This window comes from Bombina bombina, chromosome 4, assembly GCF_027579735.1.
Source record: "Bombina bombina isolate aBomBom1 chromosome 4, aBomBom1.pri, whole genome shotgun sequence".
Taxonomy (NCBI): Eukaryota; Metazoa; Chordata; class Amphibia; order Anura; family Bombinatoridae; genus Bombina; species Bombina bombina.
Window position 1 is genome coordinate 484,854,019 of NC_069502.1, and position 24,699 is coordinate 484,878,717.

Here is a 24,699-nt window from a genome sequence, read left to right on the forward strand (position 1 = left end):
TTCAGATTGTTCAAATGTGGGAGCTTCCAGAAATAGATCTGATGGCGTCTCATCTAAACAAGAAACTTCCCAGGTATCTGTCCAGATCCCGGGATCCTCAGGCGGAGGCAGTGGATGCATTATCACTTCCTTGGAAGTATCATCCTGCCTATATCTTTCCGCCTCTAGTTCTTCTTCCAAGAGTAATCTCCAAGATTCTGAAGGAATGCTCGTTTGTTCTGCTGGTAGCTCCGGCATGGCCTCACAGGTTTTGGTATGCGGATCTTGTCCGGATGGCCTCTTGCCATCCGTGGACTCTTCCGCTACGACCAGACCTTCTGTCGCAAGGTCCTTTTTTCCATCAGGATCTCAAATCCTTAAATTTAAAGGTATGGAGATTGAACGCTTGATTCTTGGTCAGAGGTTTCTCTGACTCTGTGATTAATACTATGTTACAGGCTCGTAAATCTGTATCCAGAGAGATATATTATAGAGTCTGGAAGACTTATATTTCTTGGTGTCTTTCTCATCATTTTTCTTGGCATTCTTTTAGAATTCCGAGAATTTTACAGTTTCTTCAGGATGGTTTAGATAAAGGTTTATCCGCAAGTTCTTTGAAAGGACAAATCTCTGCTCTTTCTGTTCTTTTTCACAGAAAGATTGCTAATCTTCCTGATATTCATTGTTTTGTTCAAGCTTTGGTTCGTATAAAATCTGTCATTAAGTCAATTTCTCCTCCTTGGAGTTTGAATTTGGTTCTGGGGGCTCTTCAAGCTCCTCCGTTTGAACCTATGCATTCATTGGACATTAAATTACTTTCTTGGAAAGTTTTGTTCCTTTTGGCAATCTCTTCTGCCAGAAGAGTTTCTGAATTATCTGCTCTTTCTTGTGAGTCTCCTTTTCTGATTTTTCATCAGGATAAGGCAGTGTTGCGAACTTCTTTTGAATTTTTACCTAAAGTTGTGAATTCCAACAACATTAGTAGAGAAATTGTGGTTCCTTCATTATGTCCTAATCCTAAGAATTCTAAGGAGAAATCGTTACATTCTTTGGATGTTGTTAGAGCTTTGAAATATTATGTTGAAGCTACTAAGTCTTTCCGAAAAACTTCTAGTTTATTTGTTATCTTTTCCGGTTCTAGAAAAGGCCAGAAAGCTTCTGCCATTTCTTTGGCATCTTGGTTGAAATCTTTAATTCATCTTGCCTATGTTGAGTCGGGTAAAACTCCGCCTCAAAGGATTACAGCTCATTCTACTAGGTCAGTTTCTACTTCCTGGGCGTTTAGGAATGAAGCTTCGATTGATCAGATTTGCAAAGCAGCAACTTGGTCCTCTTTGCATACTTTTTTTTTTTAATGAACAAAAGTTTTTATTGAGTTTTACAGTGTATAATTTACATTTGACAAAGAATTCCATCTCTGCTAAATTTTAAGTCATTGAACATGGTTACACATACCTCATATACAAAAGCACAAATTAAGCATAATATATTATTATCAGTAATAACCTTTCAAAACCCTGTGGAGGAGGGGACCCAGCCAGTAAGAAGACCCATGGTGCTCTATCTATCACCCCCCCCTGTCCCGGGGGAGACTGGATACATCCCAAAGGGAGGGGAAGGGTAATGGGATGTGACCCACCCAGACAAGCTGGGCAGGAGCGGGAGAGGCAGGGGGGCACCCACTTCATAACTCTTTTGGTTTTAGTCAGGTGTTCTGAATCTTTGCTGTCTATTTCTATTTCTAGCTTCGGAGTACATTATCCAGGGTTCCCATATCCTCAAAAATTGCTCCTTATTGTCTAGTATGTCTGCAGAAGCACTACTCATCTGATAGTAGAAATCAATCTTATTCTTGATTAACAAAAATGATGGCACCGATGTCTTCCAGTATCTAGCTATGTTTAGTTTAGTTATCGTACAGATAAGTGCTATTAATTTATTAACTCTTGAATTCAGACCTGGTAGGGGTTCATGTAGCAGTGCCTGAGTAGGGGATAAATTAATTTGTCTTTCCAAAATTTCACTCAGAAGAGATGACGTTTGGGACCATATATTAATTACATGACAACAATGCCACCACATATGGGAGTATGTCCCTCTTTCATTGCAACCTCGTAAACAATTTGTGTTAGCCTGAATCTTATGTATTCTGGAGGGGTGAAAGTACCATCGGAATGCCACTTTTATGAAATTTTCTTTTAAATGGGCACATATCGAAAAAGAAGTGCCAGACCTAAGAGTGTCACACCACTTTTCTGCTGACCAGGTGAAATTTAATTCAGACTCCCATTTTATCATGAATGGTAATTTATTTAACTTAGGAGGTGTATTGAATTGAATATAAAGGTCGGAGATTGCTCCTCTAATCCTACTGGTGGCCAAGCACAACCTCTCTACATAAGAACTAGCAGACATCTTATCGTTACCTAAAACTTCAGCTACCCTGGCTCTCAACTGAAGGTAGTGAAACCAACTGGCAACCCCCGACCTTTTGAGTTCAGCATACTGATGGAAAGTTATAACCTTAGTCCCCTCAAGAGCATCTGCAATTCGATATAGTCCCTTGTTTGCCCATTTCTCCTGTGTATCTTGGTCATAACTAGTGGATAACGTTACCAGCGGGGTCGCTTTCGATCCCCTCTGAAGCAAGGGGTATTTGGTTGTCAAGGTGTCCCACATTATCAATGTATGTGCTATGGTGATAAAGGATCTCCAATTAGTGGGTCTATCTTTTTTTTTAGACCACAAGAGTTTATAAATAGGGTATGTCTTCATCATGTCTGATTCTATCTGTACCCATTGGATTTTATCTAAATGATTATGCCACAGGGTGGATTGTGCCATTCTAGCCGCGTAATAATAGGATGTTAAATCCGGCAGCCCCATCCCTCCTCCCACCTTATGTCTACTAAGGGTTTGTTTGTTTACTCTAGATCTTTGGTATTTCCATATAAAAGCTATTATGTCTTTTTGTATTTTCTGTAGTGTTGAGGTGGGTACATTTATAGGTAATGACCGAAAAAGATATAGAATTTTAGGCAGAACTGTCATCTTGACCGAAGTCAATCTGCCATATAGGGAGATATTAAGCTTGTTCCATCTGGATAGTAAATTTTTAATGTGCGTGAACAAAGGTATGTAGCTTAGTTTATATAGATGATCCAGATTGCTTGGAATGTTAATGCCCAGGTATTTCATACCCCTGTCAGACCAAGTAAAGTCAAAATTCAGTGTTAAAAGTTTTTTAGTGTGTTCTGGAAGATGTACACTAATAGCCTCACACTTATCATTATTAATCTTGTAACCCGAGATATTGGCAAATTTGCCAATAGTCGAGTATATTAGGGGGAGAGAGATCATAGGTTTAGTGACAGACAGAATAACATCTGCAAACAGGCTGATCTTATGTTCCTGGTCTTGTATTTTAATGCCTGTAATATCTACGTTTTGCCTGATGCTGGCTGCTAATGGTTCGATGCACAGTGCAAATAGTAGTGGTGATAAAGGGCAGCCCTGCCTGGTTCCATTAAGAATTGTTATAGATGAAGACTTATACCCAGCTATTTTAATAAAGGCAGAAGGGTTAGAATATATTGTAGAAATAGCCGCACAAAAATTTCCCGTAAAGCCCATATGTTTTAATACTAAGTCCAAATAGCCCCATCTTACACGGTCAAATGCCTTCTCTGCATCCAGGGAAAGAAACAGAGAAGGCACAGCCTGCTTGGATGAGTAATCTATGAGATCTATTACCTTCCGAATGTTATCTGGAGCCTCCCTGTTGCGAATAAATCCCACCTGGTCCTGATGGACAAGTTTTGGGAGAATATCATTTAGCCTGACTGCCAGGATTTTGGTAAACAATTTAATGTCTAAGTTAATTAACGAGATAGGTCTGTAATTTTTACAAAGTTGCTTGCATTTTCCAGGTTTAGGCAACACTGATATACGAGCCTCTAGAAGTTCCTTAGGGATCTCTCCACCTTCTAGCATATGGTTAAATATTGTAACTAAGATGGGGCTAATATCTTGCATAAGTGTTTTATAAAAAATACCCGAGTATCCATCAGGACCAGGTGCCTTTCCAATCTTTAGACTACGGATTGCTTGTTTCACTTCTTGAGTAGTTATTCGCGCGTTCAACTTATCTAAGTCTCCCTCCTCAATTTTAGGTAGTTTACAGGCCTGCAAAAAATTATTGGTATCTAAGGCTAAATCAAGTGGGTTACCTTGTGTCGGTATAGTGTATAGTTTTTGATAATATTGGGCAAAAGTATTCGCAATGATCTGCGGGTGATTAGAAACCTGTCCATTCAATGTTTGAATTTGTGGGACAGAAGTTATCCTAGATATTTCTTTTAATTTAAAAGCCAACATCTTGTCTGGTTTATTAGCTTGTATAAAATATTGAGCATCCACAAGTTTCAAGGATCTGGTTGCCTCGCTTGTCAGCAACTTATCTAGTGAATATTTTCTGTCTTTCAACAATCTGAGTGTCCTGTCATCATGTGTTAAATGATGTTGGGATTGCAGATTCTGTATATCTTGTTTTAAGTGCTCAATCTGTGCTACATAACCCCTATTCTGCTTATTGGATTCTTTTATCAAGATGCCTCTCGCAAAGGCCTTTAGTGCCCCCCATATATGCATAGGATTAGTCACTGAGTCATGGTTTGTCTCTAAAAAGTGTGCTATTTCTGTCTGAAAACTTTGTGTGAAAACTTTGTCTCTAAATAAAGTTGGATTTATTGTCCAGCTTCTGCCCCTGTAAGGGTCAATCAAGCCAGATATTCTTGTCAACACTATATTATGGTCTGACCATGTTGCAGGCAAAATATCCGAAGCCATTATCAAAGGAGTCATGATCTGGCTAAGTAGAATATAATCAATTCTAGAATACACATTGTGTACACTAGAGTAAAATGAGTAATCTCTGGTTTTCGGGTTGATGTATCTCCAGCTGTCCACCAAATTATGATCTAATAGAAAGTCATACATGAGTTTTTTAGAGTTTTGGGAAGAAGGTTTGTGTGGGATTGATGATTTATCTAATTCTGAATTAAGTACCAAATTAAAATCTCCCCCTATGATTAGCCTTGATTTCTTCCAAGTAGTAAGCAATTTACCTATCTTAGACATAAAAAGGGCTTGAGACTCATTGGGAGCATATATGTTGCCAAGAATTACATGTGAGTCATGTATTCTGCCCTTAACAATAATAAATCTGCCCGACTTATCTATTATTACCTCATCCTCTTTGAAATTTAGGTCTGAGTGGATTAAGATGGACACTCCGCATTTTTTAGATTGGCATGTGGCATGGAATTGGGTGGGGAAACCTCTATCCCAATACTTCGGGGTTTTCACTTTTGTAAAATGGGTTTCCTGTAATAAGATTATGTGGGCCTTCAGGGATTTATATGTGTCTAGAGCCTTACGTCTCTTAACATTTGAGTGTAACCCTCTAACATTGTGAGAGACTATATTTATAGACATTTCTTAGTCATGTGAAAGATGTTCTTATTACACATGTTGAAAGACTCACCAACTGCAGTACGGCTGGGTCTCCCTCCCCCGGCAAATACAGATCTATCAGCCACTTTTTGCAATGTACGTGAAGGCATAGGTTTACCTGCTTGTAGTGCACAAGTAGTCGAGGTGGAAAAACATTTGTCAATTAGTTCAAACAACAAGAAAACAAACAACAAAGAACCAGTATTGGTCATAACTAGCAATAGGAATCCTGTAAAGTTAAAGAACAAAACATCATGAAAAATAATAAAGAACATGAAAAACAATATGAACTTCGGACATATAATATCAGCACATTAGATACATGTCTCAGAAATGTCCAACATTTGAATCATTGGAATGACCCAAATGCATGAGTGAATGAATGAATGAAAGGTGGATCTCTTTCTGACTAATCCTTACTAACTATTTAAACAATGACACACAGGAGTTCTGAGTCAGATCTCATCAATTGTGACAAGATTCTTGAGTTAACCCCCATAAGAAAAATCCAATGAGGTCTCTGACTCCCCCGTTTGGGGACATGAAAGAATACTTATAAGTTGTCTCTTTGACTCAGGTTGGGCTTTCCGAATCATGATTTCTCCTTGGAGTTTTCCCATTTTTGAGAACTGGTGTCCAGGTACGTGTCAGAGCTTTTCGCTGAGGTTTGGGCGATTGTGCTGGAGGGGGCGTTCCTCTACCGATGTGAAGTTTGTTCAAAATCGACTGTCCTTCCTCAACTGTGGCACAGGAAAAAGATGTTTTGTCTACTGTGAAGGACAATCGAAAAGGAAATCCCCATCTATATTTGATTTGGGCATTGGCTAGGGCTGCTACTATTGGTTTGAATTCTCTCCTTTTCCTCAAAGTAATAGGCGATAAATCAGCAAAAATTTGTATTTTGTGGCCTTCATAGGTGATTTCTTGAACTCCTCGGACAACTTGCATGATTCTATCTTTGATGTGATAATAATGGAGTTTTGTTATAACATCTCTGTGAGCTCCCGGAGTTGGAGGCTTGGTTAGAGCCCGATGTACTCTGTCCATAAGGAGAAATGATGTCTCCTCATCCGGCAATAACTGTTGGAAGATCTGAGTTACAGTATCAGAGAGATTGTTATATTTTTCTGGTAAATTGCGTATGCGGATGTTGGATCTGCGCGATCTGTTTTCCAGATCCTCCAGATGATCTTCCAATTTCTGTATTTGAGCTTGTTGGGATCTTACTGTGGCCTGTAGTTCCGGGATTTCTTCTACTATTTCATCAACTTTATCTTCTATAGCCGAAGTTCTTTCACCTATGTCTGCGATATCTTGCTTTAGTTCTGATAAGGCTGATCTCATTTCCTCATGAAACATTTGTTTTATTTGCTTTAAAAGGGCCTCGTTTGAGGTATTTGACTTGGGCGGAGACGGAGAGGAATCCGCTATATCTTCAACTGGTTCCATCTGTTGAGAGGAATCTAACATAGCTAGTTTCTTTTTCTGTTGTGATTTTGATAAACACTCTTTGACTGACTGCGTACGGCTTTTCATATTGAGGGCACTGTTAGGAATGATGTATTAATAGAGAGAAGAGAGAAACAAACAGAAAAACTGAAATTTATTCTGTATAGAACCTGCTTAGTGGTTTTGTAGCTTCTGTTGCATAGAACAATACCACTTTGTTGCCAATATAGCAGCCTCACAGCCCGAAATCTTTTTTAGATATCCACCTATATTATTATCTACTCAGTCATGTCCGAAAGGTTCATCCATTAACCATTTAGTCCCACATCATGTCTTCCTCTGCAAAAACTTGCAATAGTGGGCGAATTATCTGGACTGATGGAGAGGGTCTGAATAGGGTATTGTGTGTCAGGGCCGGCTAAATATACCTCTCCTGTATTCCTTGTTGCCCAAAGGCCTTTAGGCTAGAGGATGAGAGATCAGCGAGTGGAAAAAGCCCCTGTAAGTACTGTATTACCCTATCTGTGGACCATCTGTTAGATGATCGTCATGTAGGATGGTAATTATGCTTCACTTTAGTCCAAAATATGAGCAGTTGCAAAAATAAAGCACTCGACTCCCCAGGGAAGCTGTCCTCACAGGACCATCACGGAGAGGGAATCTTGGATATGACCCACCAGTACTGGGACTGGCAGGAAAGGGGTGGGGAGAGAGTGCTAGTGTCTGCTGTAGATATTTCTCCAAAACTGTCAATCAGTAGTAGCCAAACAAAGCAGTTTCTGACCGCCTCAACTCTCCAGGACTGATTAATTCAGTGTCTCTCCTTATAGTCTCTAGATGTGTCTGCCTGATAAAGTTGGGGAGCAAAGTTGCAAATACTCTTTAAATGAAAGCCTGAGTGGGGGATGGTAGCTGTGATATTATTGTGCTGCAGCATGGAAATGCACCTAGTTCAAAAGTCTTTCTCCACACTTGTAATTAGGATGCTGTGCTGTTATTAATGGCTCTAGCTGCACTAAACCTCTCTGGCCCCCTCAATATATAATGTGCCAACCCCACCTTTTCCACTCCATAAAAAATGCAAAAGGAGAGAAAAGTGGTAATGAAGAAAAAAAAGAAAAAAAAAAAAAGAGAAAAAGTGTCTTTAAAATGGCTAAATCACAATGGGCTTTTTCTCTTTTTCAATTGAGCAGATCTTCCTGTAATGGAAGGCCCACCTTGGGACACCTCTCCAGTTATTAAAGAGTTATGATGCAGGGTCTTGAATGTCTCTCCCCCACCCAGCTTCGGCCGAAAATGTGGATAGGCCCAGGGCCCTTTCTCTGCTTTATAAAGTGCCCCTTTCTCTTAGCTATGATGTCAATTAGCCCCACTAGTGCTTGACCACATCTGTTACACTGACCTTAGGTAGTTTGGTGATCTTTAAAGAACTTTTTGTGAGGCCTTTCGATCCGGTGCAGGCCGAAGCCGGGGGGTTTCCTGGTTTTGTTCTGGTTCTCAAAACCGGATTGAGTTCAGTTTTTCCCAATCTTAAAAAAGGCTCCTTGTATTGATAATCCTCTGCTTGGGGATGTTGCTCCTTATCCTTTTAAGGCTTTATTAGGTCTCAAAAAGCACTTTTTATCAGTTTAATGGAGTATATAACACAGAGCTCTCCACAAGTGCTGCTGCTTCATTAGCTGGCTAGCTCCTCCCTCCTCTTTGCATACTTTTACTAAATTCTACCATTTTGATGTATTTTCTTCTTCTGAAGCAGTTTTTGGTAGAAAAGTACTTCAGGCAGCGGTTTCAGTTTGAATCTTCTGTTTATGTTTTTCATTAAACTTTATTTTGGGTGTGGATTATTTTCAGCAGGAATTGGCTGTCTTTATTTTATCCCTCCCTCTCTAGTGACTCTTGCGTGGAAAGATCCACATCTTGGGTAATCATTATCCCATACGTCACTAGCTCATGGACTCTTGCTAATTACATGAAAGAAAACATAATTTATGTAAGAACTTACCTGATAAATTCATTTCTTTCATATTAGCAAGAGTCTGGGAAACTTTGCCCCTCCTGGTAGGAATGTATATCCCATACGTCACTAGCTCATGGACTCTTGCTAATATGAAAGAAATGAATTTATCAGGTAAGTTCTTACATAAATTATGTTTTTGCCTCAGGACAAAAAATCTAAAGGTAAATACAGGGCTGCTAATAGTTTTCATTCCTTTCGTCAGAATAAGGAGCAGAAGCCTGACCCTTCCCCTAAAGGAACGGTTTCCGTTTGGAAACCTTCTCCAGTCTGGAATAAATCCAAGCCTTTTAGAAAGTCAAAACCAGCTCCCAAATCCGCATGAAGGTGCGGCCCTCATTCCAGCACAGCTGGTAGGGGGCAGGTTATGATTTTTCAAAGATATTTGGATCAATTCGATTCAGTCTTTGGATTCAGAACATTGTTTCACAAGGGTACAGAATAGGTTTCAAGGTAAGGCCGCCTGTGAGAAGATTTTTTCTCTCACGCATTCCAATAAACCCAGTGAAGGCTCAGGCATTTCTGAAATGTGTTTCAGATCTAGAGTTGGCTGGTGTAATTGTGCCAGTTCTGGAACGGGGTCTGGGGTTTTACTCAAATCTATTCATTGTACCAAAGGAGAATTCCTTCAGACCAGTTCTGGATCTAAAAATATTAAATTGTTATGTAATGATACCAACATTCAAAATGGTGACTAAGGACTATTCTGCCTTTTGTTCAGCAAGGGCATTATATGTCCACAATAGATTTACAGGATGCATACCTTCATATTCCAGTTCATCCAGATCATTATCAGTTTCTGAGATTCTCTTTTCTAGACAAGCTTTACCAGTTTGTTGCCCTTCCGTTTGGCCTAGCAACAGCTCCAAGGATCTTTTCAAAGGTTCTCGGTGCCCTTCTCTCTGTAATCAGAGAACAGGGTATTGCGGTATTTCCTTATTTGGACGATATCTTGGTACTTGCTCAGTCTTTACATTCTGCAGAATCTCATACGAATCAACTTGTGTTGTTTCTTCAAAGACATGGTTGGAGGATCAATTTACCAAAGAGTTCTTTGATTCCTCAGACAAAGGTAACCTTTTTGGGCTTTCAAATAGATTCAGTGTCCATGACTTTGTCTCTAACAGAAAAGAGACGTCTGAAGTTGGTTTCAGCCTGTCGAAACCTTCAGTCTCAATTGTTCCCTTCGGTAGCTTTGTGCATGGAAATTCTAGGTCTCATGGCTGCTGCATCGGACGTGATCCCCTTTGCTCATTTTCACATGAGACCTCTTCAGCTTTGTATGCTGAACCAGTGGTGCAGGGATTATACAAAGATATCACAATTAATATCCTTAAATCCCAATGTTCGATCTTCTCTGACTTGGTGGTTAGATCACCATCGTTTAGTTCAAGGGGCTTCTTTTGTTCATCCAACCTGGACTGTGATCTCAACAGATGCGAGTCTGTCAGAGCTTTTCAGTTCTGGCCTCTTCTGAAGAGAGAATCGTTTATTTGTTTTCAGACAGACAATGTCACAACCGTGGCGTATGTCAATCATCAAGGTGGGACTCACAGTCCTCAGGCTATGAAAGAAGTATCTTGGATACTTGTATGGGTGGAATCCAGCTCCTGTCTAATCTCTGCGGTTCACATCCCAGGTGTAGACAATTGGGAAGCGGATTATCTGTCGCCAGAGGTATATTTTCAGATTGTTCAAATCTGAGTACTTCCAGAAATAGATCTGATGGCCTATCGTCTAAACAAGAAACTTCCCAGGTATCTATCCAGATCCAGGGATCCTCAGGCGGAAGCAGTGGACGCGTTGTCACTTCCTTGGAATTATCATCCTGCCTATATCTTTCCGCCTCTAGTTCTTCTTCGAAAGGTGATTTCCAAAATTCTAATGGACCGTTCGTTTGTTCTGCTGGTGGCTCCAGCATGGCCTCACAGGTTTTGGTATGCGGATCTCATTCGGATGGCCAGTTGCCAATCTTGGACACTTCCGTTAAGACCAGACCTATCTCAAGGCCCTTTTTTTCCATCAGGATCTCAAATCATTAAATTTGAAGGTATGGAGATTGAACGCTTGATTCTTAGTCATAGAGGTTTCTCTGACTCAGTAATTAATACTATGTTACAGGCTCGTAAATCTGTGTCTAGGAAGATTTATTATCGAGTCTGGAAGACTTACATTTCTTGGTGTTCTTCTCATAAATTCTCCTGGCATTCTTATAGAATTTTTGTTTCTTCAGGATGGTTTGGATAAAGGTTTGTCTGCAAGTTCCTTGAAAGGACAAATCTCTGCGCTTTCTGTTCTTTTTCACAGAAAGATTGCTAATCTTCCTGATATTCATTGTTTTGTGCAGGCTTTGGTTCATATCAAACCTGTCATTAAGTCAATCTCTCCTCCTTGGAGTCTTAATTTGGTTCTGAGGGCTTTACAAGCTCCTCCGTTTGAATCTATGCATTCTCTGGATATTAAATTACTTTCTTGGAAAGTTTTGTTCCTTTTTGCCATCTCTTCTGCTAGAAGAGTTTCTGAGTTATCTGCTCTTTCTTGTGAATCGCCTTTTCTGATTTTTCATCAGGATAAGGCAGTGTTGCAGACTTCATTTCAATTTTTACCTAAGGTTGTGAATTCTAACAACATTAGTAGAGAAATTGTTGTCCCTTCATTGTGTCCGAATCCTAAGAATTCTCTGGAGAAATCTTTACATTCTTTGGATGTAGTAAGAGCTTTAAAATATTATGTTGAAGCTACTAAAGATTTTAGAAAGACTTCTAGTCTCTTTGTTATCTTTTCTGGTTCCAGGAAAGGTCAGAAAACTTCTGCCATTTCTTTGGCGTCTTGGTTAAAGTTCTTTGATTCATCATGCTTATGTGGAGTCGGGTAAATCCCGCCTCAAAGGATTACGGCTCATTCTACTAGGTCAGTTTCTACTTCCTGGGCTTTTAGGAATGAAGCTTCTGTTGATTAGATTTGAAAAGCAGCAACTTGGTCTTCTTTGCATACTTTTACTAAATTCTACCATTTTGATGTTTTCTCTTCTTCTGAAGCAGTTTTTGGTAGAAAAGTACTTCAGGCAGCTGTTTCAGTTTGATTCTTCTGCTTATAATTTCAGTTTTTTTCATTATTAAGATTAAAACTTTTGATTTGGGTTGTGGATTATTTTTCAGCGGAATTGGCTGTCTTTATTTTATCCCTCCCTCTCTAGTGACTCTTGCGTGGAAATTCCACATCTTGGGTATCTACTATCCCATACGTCACTAGCTCATTGACTCTTGCTAATTACATCAAAGAAAACATAATTTATGTAAGAACTTACCTGATAAATTCATTTATCATATTAGCAAGAGTCCATGAGGCCCACCCTTTTTTGTGGTGGTTATGATTTTTTTTGTATAAAGCACAATTATTCCAATTCCTTATTTTTGATGCTTTCGCTCCTTTCTTATCACCCCACTTCTTGGCTATTCGTTAAACTGAATTGTGGGTGTGGTGAGGGGTGTATTTATAGGCATTTTGAGGTTTGGGAAACTTTGCCCCTCCTGGTAGGAATGTATATCCCATACGTCACTAGCTCATGGACTCTTGCTAATATGAAAGAAAGGAATTTATCAGGTAAGTTCTCACATAAATTATGTTTTTTGCCCCACTGTATGTGTGTGTGGGTGTGTGTATATGTATATGTGTATATATATATATATATATATATATATATATATATATATATATATATATATATATATATATATATATATATATATATATATATATATATATATATATATATATATATATATATATATATTGTATAGAAAGAGAGACTATATACACTATATACACATATATGTCTACACACCCCTGTTAAAATGTCAGGTTTCTGTGATGTAAAAAAATGAGACCAAGAAATCATTTTTGAACTTTTTCCACCTTTAATGTGACCTATAAACTGTGTCAGGGTGCCAGGAATCAGACTGAGACGAGAAGTGCAAAAATAATCACACCTTTATTCATAGCAAAAAATAATAAAAAGTCCACAAGTCAAATAACAAGCCAGGAGTCAAAACCAGAGCTGGTAGTCAGACGAGCCGAGTCAGGAGCCAAAGCGAATAGTCAGATGAGCCAGAGTCAGGAACAAGCCAGGGATCAGGAACCAGGAAGGATGTCAGGCAGCCAGGTAATACACAGGAACTCTCACAAACAGGTCTGAGACAAGGCAAAGGCAAAGCATACTGAACAGAGGCCCTTTAAATAATAAGTGATGACATCACAATTCTGAGACTGCATCCTGTCTCACATGGATGATGCACACCAGTCTGGCCATAGCACCATAGTCAGGAAGAGAGGGGAGTAAAATGGCTGCCAGCAGCACATGGCAAACAAGCAGGGGAAAAAACCCTGACGGTTCCCTCCCCTCAACGACCCCTCCCCCGCGGGATGGCACGGAGGAGGGAGCATGAACATCAGAGGAGGGAAGCCAAGAACGCTCCTCCAGTAAACTAAATACTGTACACGGCCCCTGGACATACGAGAGTCCATAATGCTGCTGACCTTAAACTCCTCATGGTTGTCAACAAAGATAGGATGGGGACGAGGCAACACAGTAGTAAACCGATTACAAACCAATGGTTTCAAGAGGGAGACATGAAAAACATTGGAGATGCGCATAGCAGGAGGAAGGTCAAGAGCGTAGGCCACAGGATTAACCCGTCGGAGTATTCAAAAATGACCAACATAACGGGGAGCCAATTTATTGGAAGGCACACGAAGGTTCAAGTTGTGGGAGGACAGCCAAACTCTCTCACCAACCTGGTAGGAAGGCGCGGGCAGACACCTACGATCAGCCTGGAACTTTTGGCGCTGCATAGAACGATGAAGGCAATCCTGAATCTGCACCCACGTGGAACGGAGTTGCCGGAGATGCTCCTCCAAAGCTGGAATACCCTGAGACACGAAGGAATCTGGCAGCAAGGATGGTTGAAATCCATAATTCGCCATGAACGGGGATAACTTGGAGGAAGCATTAATAGCACTATTACGAGCAAACTCTGACCAAGGTAACAGTTCAGACCAATTATTGTGGTGATCTGAGACATAGCAATGGAGGAACTGTTCCAGAGCTTGGTTAGACTGTTCCACAGCCCCATTGGATTGAGGGTGATATGCCGAGGAGAAGGAAAGCTGGATCCCCATTTGAGCACAAAAGAATGCCAAAATCTGGAGACAAACTGGCTACCCCTGTCCGACACTATCTCCTTGGGTAACCCATGTAAACGGAAGACCTCCCGGGCAAAAATTGAAGCAAGCTCCTGAGCGGTAGGCTGCTTCATCAAGGGAATGCAATGTGACAGAAAAACGGTCAACCACCATAAGGATAACAGTATTGCCATTGGAAACAGGAAGCTCGACAATGAAGTCCATGGAAAGATGTGTCCAAGGACGCTCACCATTAGCAATAGGTTGAAGAAGACCCACAGGAAGACGTCAAGGAGTCTTATTCTGTGCACAAACTGAGCAGGAGGCAACATATGCAGCAACATCAGAACGAAGACCTGGCCACCAGAATTGTCGAGTGACAGACCAAATCATTTGGTTCTTGCTTGGGTGACCTGCGGCTTTAGGATAGTGGTAAGTGTGCAAAAGTTTAGTTTGAAGATTCTCCGGAACAAAACACCACTAGGTTTCTCAGGAGGTGCATTGATTTGTGCAGCCAGGATCTCCTCCCCCAAGGGAGAAGTCAAATTAGTACGTATGGTAGCCAAAATATGGTCAGGAGGTATAACAGGAGTAGGTACAGACTCCTCCTTGGACAGAGGCGAAAATTGTCGAGAGAGGGCATCAGCCCTAACATTCTTACTACCAGGCAGGTAGTAGACAACATAATTAAACCCAGACAAAAATAGCGCCCATCTGACCTGTTGGGGCGACAAACGTTTTGCTTCAGATAGATAAGTTAAATTCTTGTGGTCAGTAATAATGAGCACTGGCACACTTGTACCCTCGAAGATGCCTCCATTCCTTGAGTGCCAAAATTATGGCCAGTAATTCCCTGTCGCCAATTTCATAATTGCACTTCGCTGGAGACAATTTAATTGCACTCCGCTGGAGACAATTTCTTAGAGAAAAAAACACACGGATGCAAGGAACCATCAGGCGTAGGACATTGAGACAAGAGGGCACCTACTCCAGTCTCAGATGCATCGACCTCAAAAACGAAAGGCAGGACAGGGTTAGGATGAGCCAGAACTGGAGCGGCAGCAAAGGCAGTCTTAAGACTATCAAAGGTCTTAATGGCAGTAGGTGACCAATGGAGTGGATCATTCTTTTTACGGGTCATATCTGTGATAGGTTTGACCAGGAAGAAAAGCTTTTAATAAACTTTCTATAGTATTTGGCGAACCCCAAAAAACATTGAATACACCGAATACCAACTGGGCGAGGCCACTGCAGATAACTTGTCAGGATCCATGGAGAACCCTGCAACGGAGAAAACATAACATAGGAAGGTTACTTGAGTCTGATGGAACACACATTTCTCGAGTTTACAAAACAGGCCGTTCTCACGTAGTCTCTGAAGAACCGTGTAACATCAGAACGATGAGCCTCAAGTGTGGGTGAGTGTATGAGGATGTTGTCTAAGTACACCACAACACACTGTTGCTAAATATCTCATAGGACATCATTAATAAATTCCTGAAAAACAGCAGGAGCATTACATAGGCCAAAGGGCATTACAAGATACTCATAATGCCCACTCCTGGTGTTAAATGCTGTTTTCCATTTGTGGCCTTCCTTAATCCTAACGAGATTGTATGCTCCTCTCAAATCAAGTTTAGTAAAGATCGTAGCTCCCTTGAGGCGGTCAAAGAGTTCCGTAATGAACGGAATAGGGTAAGCATTCTTAATGGTAAGACGATTAAGACCCTTACAATCGATGCATGGTCTTAACTCGCCACCCTTCTTCTTCACAAAAAAGCCAGCCCCTGCAGGAGAGCAGGATTTGCGGATGATCCCCCGCGACAGAGCATTGGCAACATACTCCTCCTCCATAGCACAATTCTCTGCAACAGACAGAGGGTACACCCGGCCCCGAGGAGGAATGGCTCCGGGTTGCAGGTCTATGGCACAATCGTAAGACCGGTGAGGAGGCCACGTACCGGCACGCACCTTGTCGAAAACGTCTAGGAACTCTCGGTACTCCTATGGCAATTGAGATACCGATGAAGTGCACAAGACTAACTGGTTTCCAAAGACAAGTGGAAATACATTGCGGGGACCACAACAACATTTCGGACCTGCACCAGTCGAGACTGGGATTGTACTTTTGGAGCCAGGGATAACCCAGAACAACCTGAAAATGCAGAGAGTTTATCACCTGGAACTGGAGGGTTTCAAAATGGAGAGCCCCAACAGCCATGGACAACGGAGCAGTTTCGTGAGTAATGAGTGTGGGCTGAGGGGGCCTGCCATCAATGGCCTCAATAGCAAGCGGAACGGACCGAGGCAAAACAGGAATGGAGTGCTTTGATACAAAAGCACTGTCAATGAAATAGCCCGCAGCACCGGAGTCAACAAGAGCCTGAGTGACTATGGAGGAGTCCACCCAGGAAAGGACAACCGTGACCAAAGGTTTCTTCTTAAGCGGTTCCGGGGACGAGGATAAACCACCCAAGGTCTGCCCCCAACAGGACCTTAGGTGTGAGCGTTTCCCGGCTGTGTAGGACAAGACTTCAAAAGGTGGCCCTGTAACCCACAATAGAGGCAGAGCCCCTCCCTCCCTCCCTCCTAAAGGCCCTCTCCGCCGCGGAGAGATGCGTGAATCCCAACTGCATCGGCTCAGCAGTACCTGGTGACTCGGGTCCAGGAGGCATGAGAGGAAAGGGAGGCATGGGTTGGAATGAACACGTAGGAGACAATGGAACAGGAGGTTTCTGCAAGTGCTCCTTGAAAGAAGGCCTCTCTCTGAGTCTGTCAATTAGGATAAAAAGACACCAATGCCTCAAGATCCTCTGGTAAATCTCTGGCAGCAACTTCATCTTTAATCGCATTAGAGAGCCCATGAAAGAAGGCAGCAAAAAGGTCTTCATTGTTCCAACCTACCTCTGCGGCAAGCGTACGGAACTCAATAGCATACTGAGGAACACATATTGTACCTTGCTGAATGGACATGAGTCGTTTGAGAGAGACCCCGACACCAAAGATCTGAAAAGTAGTTCCTCAACTTAAAACTATTATATTAAGTGGGGATAAAGAAACAATCTATGTAAATGTGCAAAATGTAAATACACATGCAAATGATAATGAAATTAAAATAAAGATCAAAATAAAAGTGAACATAAAAAAAAAATACAATATATGCCAGTTACTTAAATATTGTAAGCATACATTAAATTGCAATAATGTTAATGATAGTCCAGTATTGTAAATGCAATCACACCAAAGATGACCGGTAGGTATAGCACTTACCAGAAAATACCTCAATCTCATGAGGTAAGTTGCAGCATCTAATGGTGAGAGACCTCCAGTGATGTCTTATGTCGACCTCAAAGAAGATGTATTTGTTCTTCTCCCCTTGGAGTATGGAGTCAGGAAGTAACTTGTTAAGAATTGGCTTGTTAAGAATCCTTCTGAGTCCAGTGGTTTATGCAGAATGAAAAACATAAAGAGAGCACATAGCGTAATACAGTTTTATTGAAAACAGGGGTAAGTGAAAACGACAATTGGCCACTTACGTTTAAAACCCTCAAACATATGAGCAAGGTATGCATAAAACACATAAAATAGACCTGTACACAACGGCTTATAAAGTCTGCTTCTAGGTGAACTGACTACCAGACAGGAGAGAAACAATTCCCCCAAGGAAAGTCAGTTGTGATCGATAAGTCACTAAAAGTTTGCAGCTTAAAATACACTCTATGATGAAATTAGAGTGTTTATGATGTCAAAGTCCCAAAGTATATCCCTTACGCGTTTCGAAGGTTTAAGTATCCTTCAGTGGGTTCTGAGTACTGAATCTTAACCATCCGATATGATCTCTTAAAAAAAGAGCAGCGGCACGCCCATATACACACCCCTCTTCTAATGATTGGTTAGGGTCGAGTCACATGGTAACGTATTTTGAGGACGTGACAGTTTAAAGTTATTTGCATATGTGTATCCACTTACGGTGAAAGAAGGATCAAACAGTTGTCATAGCAACCGTATACAGCAAAGGAATCTATTTTTCACCTTACAAATAGAATAATGGATCAAGCGGTTGTCATGGTAGCCAGATATACCAGAAAAGAACACACACATAGTAATATACATATTGTGCATTAACACTAATCTAAACATTTTTTTAGAAAACCGAAGCGTTATGAATTAGGTAATATAACTCTCTTAAATATGAAATATAAAAGATAGCAAAAATAATAGAAATAATGACAAAGTAAATACACAAATCTACAGGCATGACTGAATTTGTATCTTTTGTGTACTGTTCTCCTACAATGCAATGTCTTTATCATTAAGGTTAGTGGAATAACGGGTTTAGAATATTAACCACTGGAGTACATCCTCTCATAATGAAAGGACATATGACTAAGTGACAGAAATAATAAACAGAATTGCTCCCAGTTATTTAAGAAAGGCTGCTAAGTTGATGTCCTTGTTGAGACTCTTTGGATTCATTGTTCCAAATTGGTGAATCCAAAAGGTCTCTCCTTCTTAAATGTAGTTCTCTATTAACCCCTTCCTATGGACCGCCATGGGAGACTCACAAAGGCACACTGACAGCACCTGCAGCGACGCGGCTCTGGCGGTCCATAGCGGTGCATACATGGGTGTATGTATTAGCATTGTGCATGATGTGCAATGTGAGGGGTCTTAATGTTTACATAATTTGCAATACTGATTGTAGACTTACGATCCTTGTGTGCTAATTTTAATGTATATACCGTAAGTGTCTGCCTTTGTGGGGTGGGTACTGTATGCTCTATGTTCATATGCCATGTCTTTCCCCAGCTCCTCTAGATTATTATAGGTCACTTTCACTTATTAGTAATATAGGCTTAGACAGCCTGTTCATGTAAAATGTCAATGCTCACTGCACTATTGTTGATATTGTGACGTAGTGGTCACCTTAGTAACCGGTTTGGCGTTTTTTTGTTCTAATTAGGGGGTGGGGTTATGTTTTGTTTGCTTATATATGTACTTCACTTTGTATCACTTGTTGTCTGAGGAAGGGAATACATTATCCCTGAAACGTCACGGTCACATCACAGTAAAGATTTATTGAAAAGTTCCAGTGAGTGCAAGTTTTTCCTTTACTAACATTGATACCTACTAGCACCATGGCAGTCGACCTGAAAGTGAGGGTGCACATCTCTCTCTCTGTCTGTGTGTGTGTGTGTATATGTGTGTATGTGTGTTTGTGTATATATGTGTGTGTGTATGTCTGAGGACGGGGCTAATTACCCCTAAACGTTACTAATACTGTTGTGTATTAAATATACTATTTTGCAAGACCCGGCTAGTGCATCCTTTTCTACTTTGTGTGTATGTATATATACACACTGTATACGTGTGTGTGTGCGTGTATACGTGTGTGTGCGTGTATGTGTGTGTGTGTGCGTGTATGTGTGTGTGTGTGCGTGTATGTGTGTGTGTGTGCGTGTATATATGTGTGTGTGTGCGTGTATATATGTGTGTGTGTGCGTGTATATATGTGTGTGTGTGCGTGTATATATGTGTGTGTGTGCGTGTATATATGTGTGTGTGTGCGTGTATGTGTGTGTGTGTGCGTGTGTGTGTGTGCGTGTATATGTGTGTGTGTGCGTGTATATGTGTGTGTGTGCGTGTATATGTGTGTGTGCGTGTATATGTGTGTGTGTGCGTGTATATGTGTGTGTGTGCGTGTATATGTGTGTGTGTGCGTGTATATGTGTGTGTGTGGGTGTATATGTGTGTGTGTGCGTGTATATGTGTGTGTGTGTGCGTGTATATGTGTGTGTGTGTGCGTGTATATGTGTGTGTGTGTGCGTGTATGTGTGTGTGTGTGTGCGTGTATGTGTGTGTGTGTGCGTGTATGTGTGTGTGTGTGCGTGTATGTGTGTGTGTGTGCGTGTATGTGTGTGTGCGTGTATATGTGTGTGCGTGTATATGTGTGTGCGTGTATACGTGTGTGTGTGCGTGTATACGTGTGTGTGTGCGTGTATACGTGTGTGTGTGCGTGTATACGTGTGTGTGTGCGTGTATACGTGCGTGTATACGTGTGTGTGCGTGTATACGTGCGTGTATACGTGTGTGTGCGTGTATACGTGTGTGTGCGTGTATACGTGTGTGTGCGTGTATACGTGTGTGTGCGTGTATACGTGTGTGTGCGTGTATACGTGCGTGTATACGTGTGTGTGCGTGTATACGTGTGTGTGCGTGTATACGTGTGTGTGCGTGTATACGTGTGTGTGCGTGTATACGTGTGTATACGTGTGTATACGTGTGTGTGTGTGCGTGTGTGTGTGCGTGTGTGTGTGCGTGTGTGTGTGCGTGTGTGTGTGCGTGTGTGTGTGCGTGTGTGTGTGCGTGTGTGTGTGTGCGTGTGTGTGTGTGCGTGTGTGTGTGTGCGTGTGTGTGTGTGCGTGTGTGTGTGTGCGTGTGTGCGTGTGCGTGTGTGCGTGTGTGTGTGTGCGTGTGTGTGCGTGTGCGTGTGTGTGTGTGTGTGTGTGCGTGCGTGTGTGTGTGTGTGCGTGTGTGTGTGTGCGTGTGTGCGTGTGTGTGTGTGCGTGTGTGCGTGTGTGCGTGTGTGTGCGTGTGTGCGTGTGTGCGTGTGTGCGTGTGTGTGTGTGCGTGTGTGCGTGTATACGTGTGTGTGCGTGTGTGTGCGTGTATACGTGTGTGTGTGTGTGCGTGTATACGTGTGTGTGTGCGTGTGTGTATACGTGTGCGTGTATATGCGTGTGTGTGTATACATATTCTATCTAGCATTTATTTAGTGTTTAATGTCCCTTTTTTAAAGAGCTGTGTTCCAGCATTTTTCAGTTTCAAAGAGAGGGATTTGTCAAGCCCTGCCCCCCACCCCAAAAATGTGAAGGTGTGTGTATTTTTATTTTAATACTTTAAGACTCACTCAATTTATGCAGCTGTTCCTAATAAGACCTTTTTATGTGAAGTTTTAAAGTTAAGGAACTAGCTATACATTTAGGATCCTGGGAAATCCATTTTATTCTATGATGCTATGAGAGAGAGAGAGAGATTGATTCTATCTATCCTCGCATTTTAAATTAGTTATACATTTCGACTACTTTTTCCCAATGTGGAAATCTACATGTGTAGACAGTGTGGTGTCATTTAGCAGCCTGTATACTGGGCTACTACAATTTAGCCACTCTTCATAACAAGGGTAATATATATATTGACGGCAGATCCCTTTTTTTTTTTTTTTTTTTTATATAAACACTCCTGATACTAGTTTCAGATTGAGGTCAGTCTGATTTTTACCTAAGGAGCTGATGGCATGTGTATTGACCATTTATAGCACAAAGTAAACTGAGCTCTCTATATCCTCTGGCATTCCTATACATAGCTACTGAGCTCACTGCAGACTCAGGCTTTCTGAGGAACAGGAGGCTGTTGCCATAAATGGGTAGTTGTATTTACCTATCAGGCATGTGTCTCTATGGTCTTCTTTGTATCATGTTTATTTGGGAAAAACACAAAAAGTAGGTATTCTTTTGTTGTAGCTTTTCAATGAATTTTAAGTATGTTTTGGCAATTATATAGGTTTGCAACATACCGTACAATGCAATTTATGATTCTAAACGGTATTACAGAATTAGTGTCCAGTTGTACCCTGGTATATACTTCTGGTTCGCTTCAAAATGAACCACCTTTTTTTTTTTTTTTTCTGTGCCAGAAATTGTTTTAACATATAGTTCAATACTGATATTTCATATGCATGTTGGACATTTTTTAGAGTTTACTGTCCATTTTAACATCATAATTCATTGCCAAGGCTGATGAGGAATGAAATCAAGAAGTACCTTTATAATTTTTGACAAGAATTTTAACTTCAAATAAAGATGTTTAAATCCAGACTCTGTTCAAGCTTGCGGTATAACTTATTCACACATAAATATAAATAGTACTTTAAATTCCTTATCTGATATGGACTCAGGTGTTTGTAAATACTGTTACTGCCTTTCAATAAAGGGACATTATACACTAGATTTTTTTTTTTGTAGATGATCCATTTATATAGCCCACCTGGGAGTGTTTTTGTAACAATGTATAGTTTTTGCTTATTTTTAAAAAACTTGCGCCTAGATTTAGAGTTCTGTGGCCAAAGGGGTGCGTTAGCTACGCATGCTTTTTTTCCCCCTGCACCTTTTAAACAACGCTGGTATTGAGAGTTCTCAGAAGGGCTGCGTTAGGCTCCAAAAAGGGAGCATACAGGCATATTTACCGCCACTGCAACTCTCAATACCAGCGGTGCTTACGGACGCGGCCAGCTTCAAAAACGTGCTCGTGCACGATTTCCCCATAGGAAACAATGGGGCAGTTTGAGCTGAAAAAAAACCTAACACCTGCAAAAAAAAGCAGCGTTAAGCTCCTAACGCAGCCCCATTGTTTCCTATGGGGAAACACTTCCTATGTCTGCACCTAACACCCTAACATGTACCCCGAGTCTTTAACACCCCTAACACTTATTAACCCCTAATCTGTCGCCCCCGCTATCGCTGACCCCTGCATATTATTTTTAACCCCTAATCTGCCGCTCCGTACACCGCTGCAACCTACGTTATCCCTATGTACCCCTAATCTGCTGCCCCTAACACCGCTGACCCCTATATTATATTTATTAACCCCTAATCTGCCGCCACCTACCTACAATTATTAACCCCTAATCTGCCGACCGGACCTCACCGCTACTCTAATAGATGTATTAACCCCTAAAGCTAAGTCTAACTCTAACCCTAACACCCCCCTAAATTAAATATAATTTTATTCTAACGAAATAAAATAATTCTTATTAAATAAATTATTCCTATTTAAAGCTAAATACTTACCTGTAAAATAAACCCTAATATAGCTACAATATAAATAATAATTATATTGTAGCTATTTTAGGATTAATATTTATTTTACAGGCAACTTTGTATTTATTTTAACCAGGTACAATAGCTATTAAATAGTTAATAACTATTTAATAGTTACCTATTTAAAATAATTACTAAATTACCTGTAAAATAAATCCTAACCTAAGTTACAATTAAACCTAACACTACACTATCAATAAATTAATTAAAATTATCTACAATTAAATCAACTAAACTAAATTACAAAAAATAAAAGATTACAAGAATTTTAAACTAATTACACCTACTCTAAGCCCCCTAAAAAATAACAAAGCCCCCCAAAATAAAAAATGCCCTACCCTATTCTAAAATAAAAATTGTAAAGCTCTTTTACCTTACCAGCCCTTAAAAGGGCCTTTTGCGGCGCATGCCCCAAAGAAAACAGCTCTTTTGCATTTAAATAAACATACAATACTCCCCCCACATTACAACCCACCACCCACATACCTCTAATCTAACCCAAAACCCCCTTAAAAAACCTAACACTAAGCCCCTGAAGGTCTTCCTACCTTGTCTTCACCACGCCGGGTATCACCGATCCGTCCAGAAGAGGCTCCGAAGTCTTCATCCTATCCGGCAAGAAGAGGAGATCCGGACCGGCAAACATCTTCATCCAAGCGGCATCTTCTATCTTCTTCCATCCGGCGCGGAGCGGGACCATCTTGAAGCAGCTGACGCGGATCCATCCTCTTCCAACGATGTCCTAAGTCCGAATGAAGGTTCCTTTAAATGACGTCATCCAAGATGGCGTCCCTCGAATTCCGATTGGCTGATAGGATTCTATCAGCCAATCGGAATTAAGGTAGAAAAAAATCTGATTGGCTGATTGAATCAGCCAATCGGATTCAAGTTCAATCCGATTGGCTGATCCAATCAGCCAATCAGATTGAGCTTGCATTCTATTGGCTGTTCCGATCAGCCAATAGAATGCGAGCTCAGTCTGATTGGCTGATTGGATCAGCCAATCGGATTGAACTTGAATCTGATTGGTTGATTCAATCAGCCAATCAGATTTTTCCTACCTTAATTCCGATTGGCTGATGGAATCCTATCAGCCAATCGGAATTCGAGGGACGCCATCTTGGATGACGTCATTTAAAGGAACCTTCATTCGGACTTAGGACATTGTTGGAAGAGGATGGATCCGCGTCGGCTGCTTCAAGATGGTCCCGCTCCGCGCCGGATGGAAGAAGATAGAAGATGCTGCTTGGATGAAGAAGTTTGCCAGTCCGGATCTCCTCTTCTTGCCGGATAGGATGAAGACTTCGGAGCCTCTTCTGGACCTCTTCTTGCCGGATAGGAGGAAGACTTTGGACCCTCTTCTGGACGGATCGGTGATACCCGGCGTGGTGAAGACAAGGTAGGAAGATCTTCAGGGGCTTAGTGTTAGGTATATTTAAGGGGGGTTTGGGTTAGATTAGGGGTATGTGGGTGGGTGGGTGGGGGGTATTGTATGTTTATTTAAATGCAAAAGAGCTGTTTTCTTTGGGGCATGCCCCGCAAAAGGCCCTTTTAAGGGCTGGTAAGGTAAAAGAGCTTTACAAATTTTATTTTAGAATAGGGTAGGGCATTTTTTTATTTTGGGGGGGCTTTTATTTTTTTAGGGGGCTTAGAGTAGGTGTAATTTAAAATTCTTGTAATCTT

The 24,699-nt window shown here is 41.0% G+C and overlaps 1 protein-coding gene across 1 annotated transcript in view; it reads left to right on the top strand.

Moving 5' to 3' along the window:
* The first annotated feature begins 7,413 nt into the window (after nucleotides 1–7,413).
* Nucleotides 7,414–24,699, top strand: part of LOC128657582 (elongin-A-like) — a 427,971-nt gene continuing 410,685 nt past the window's right edge. The window contains exon 1 of the mRNA XM_053711962.1: nucleotides 7,414–7,443. Within this exon, the coding sequence (XP_053567937.1) occupies nucleotides 7,414–7,443 (30 nt within the window). The remainder of the gene's footprint in view (nucleotides 7,444–24,699) is intronic.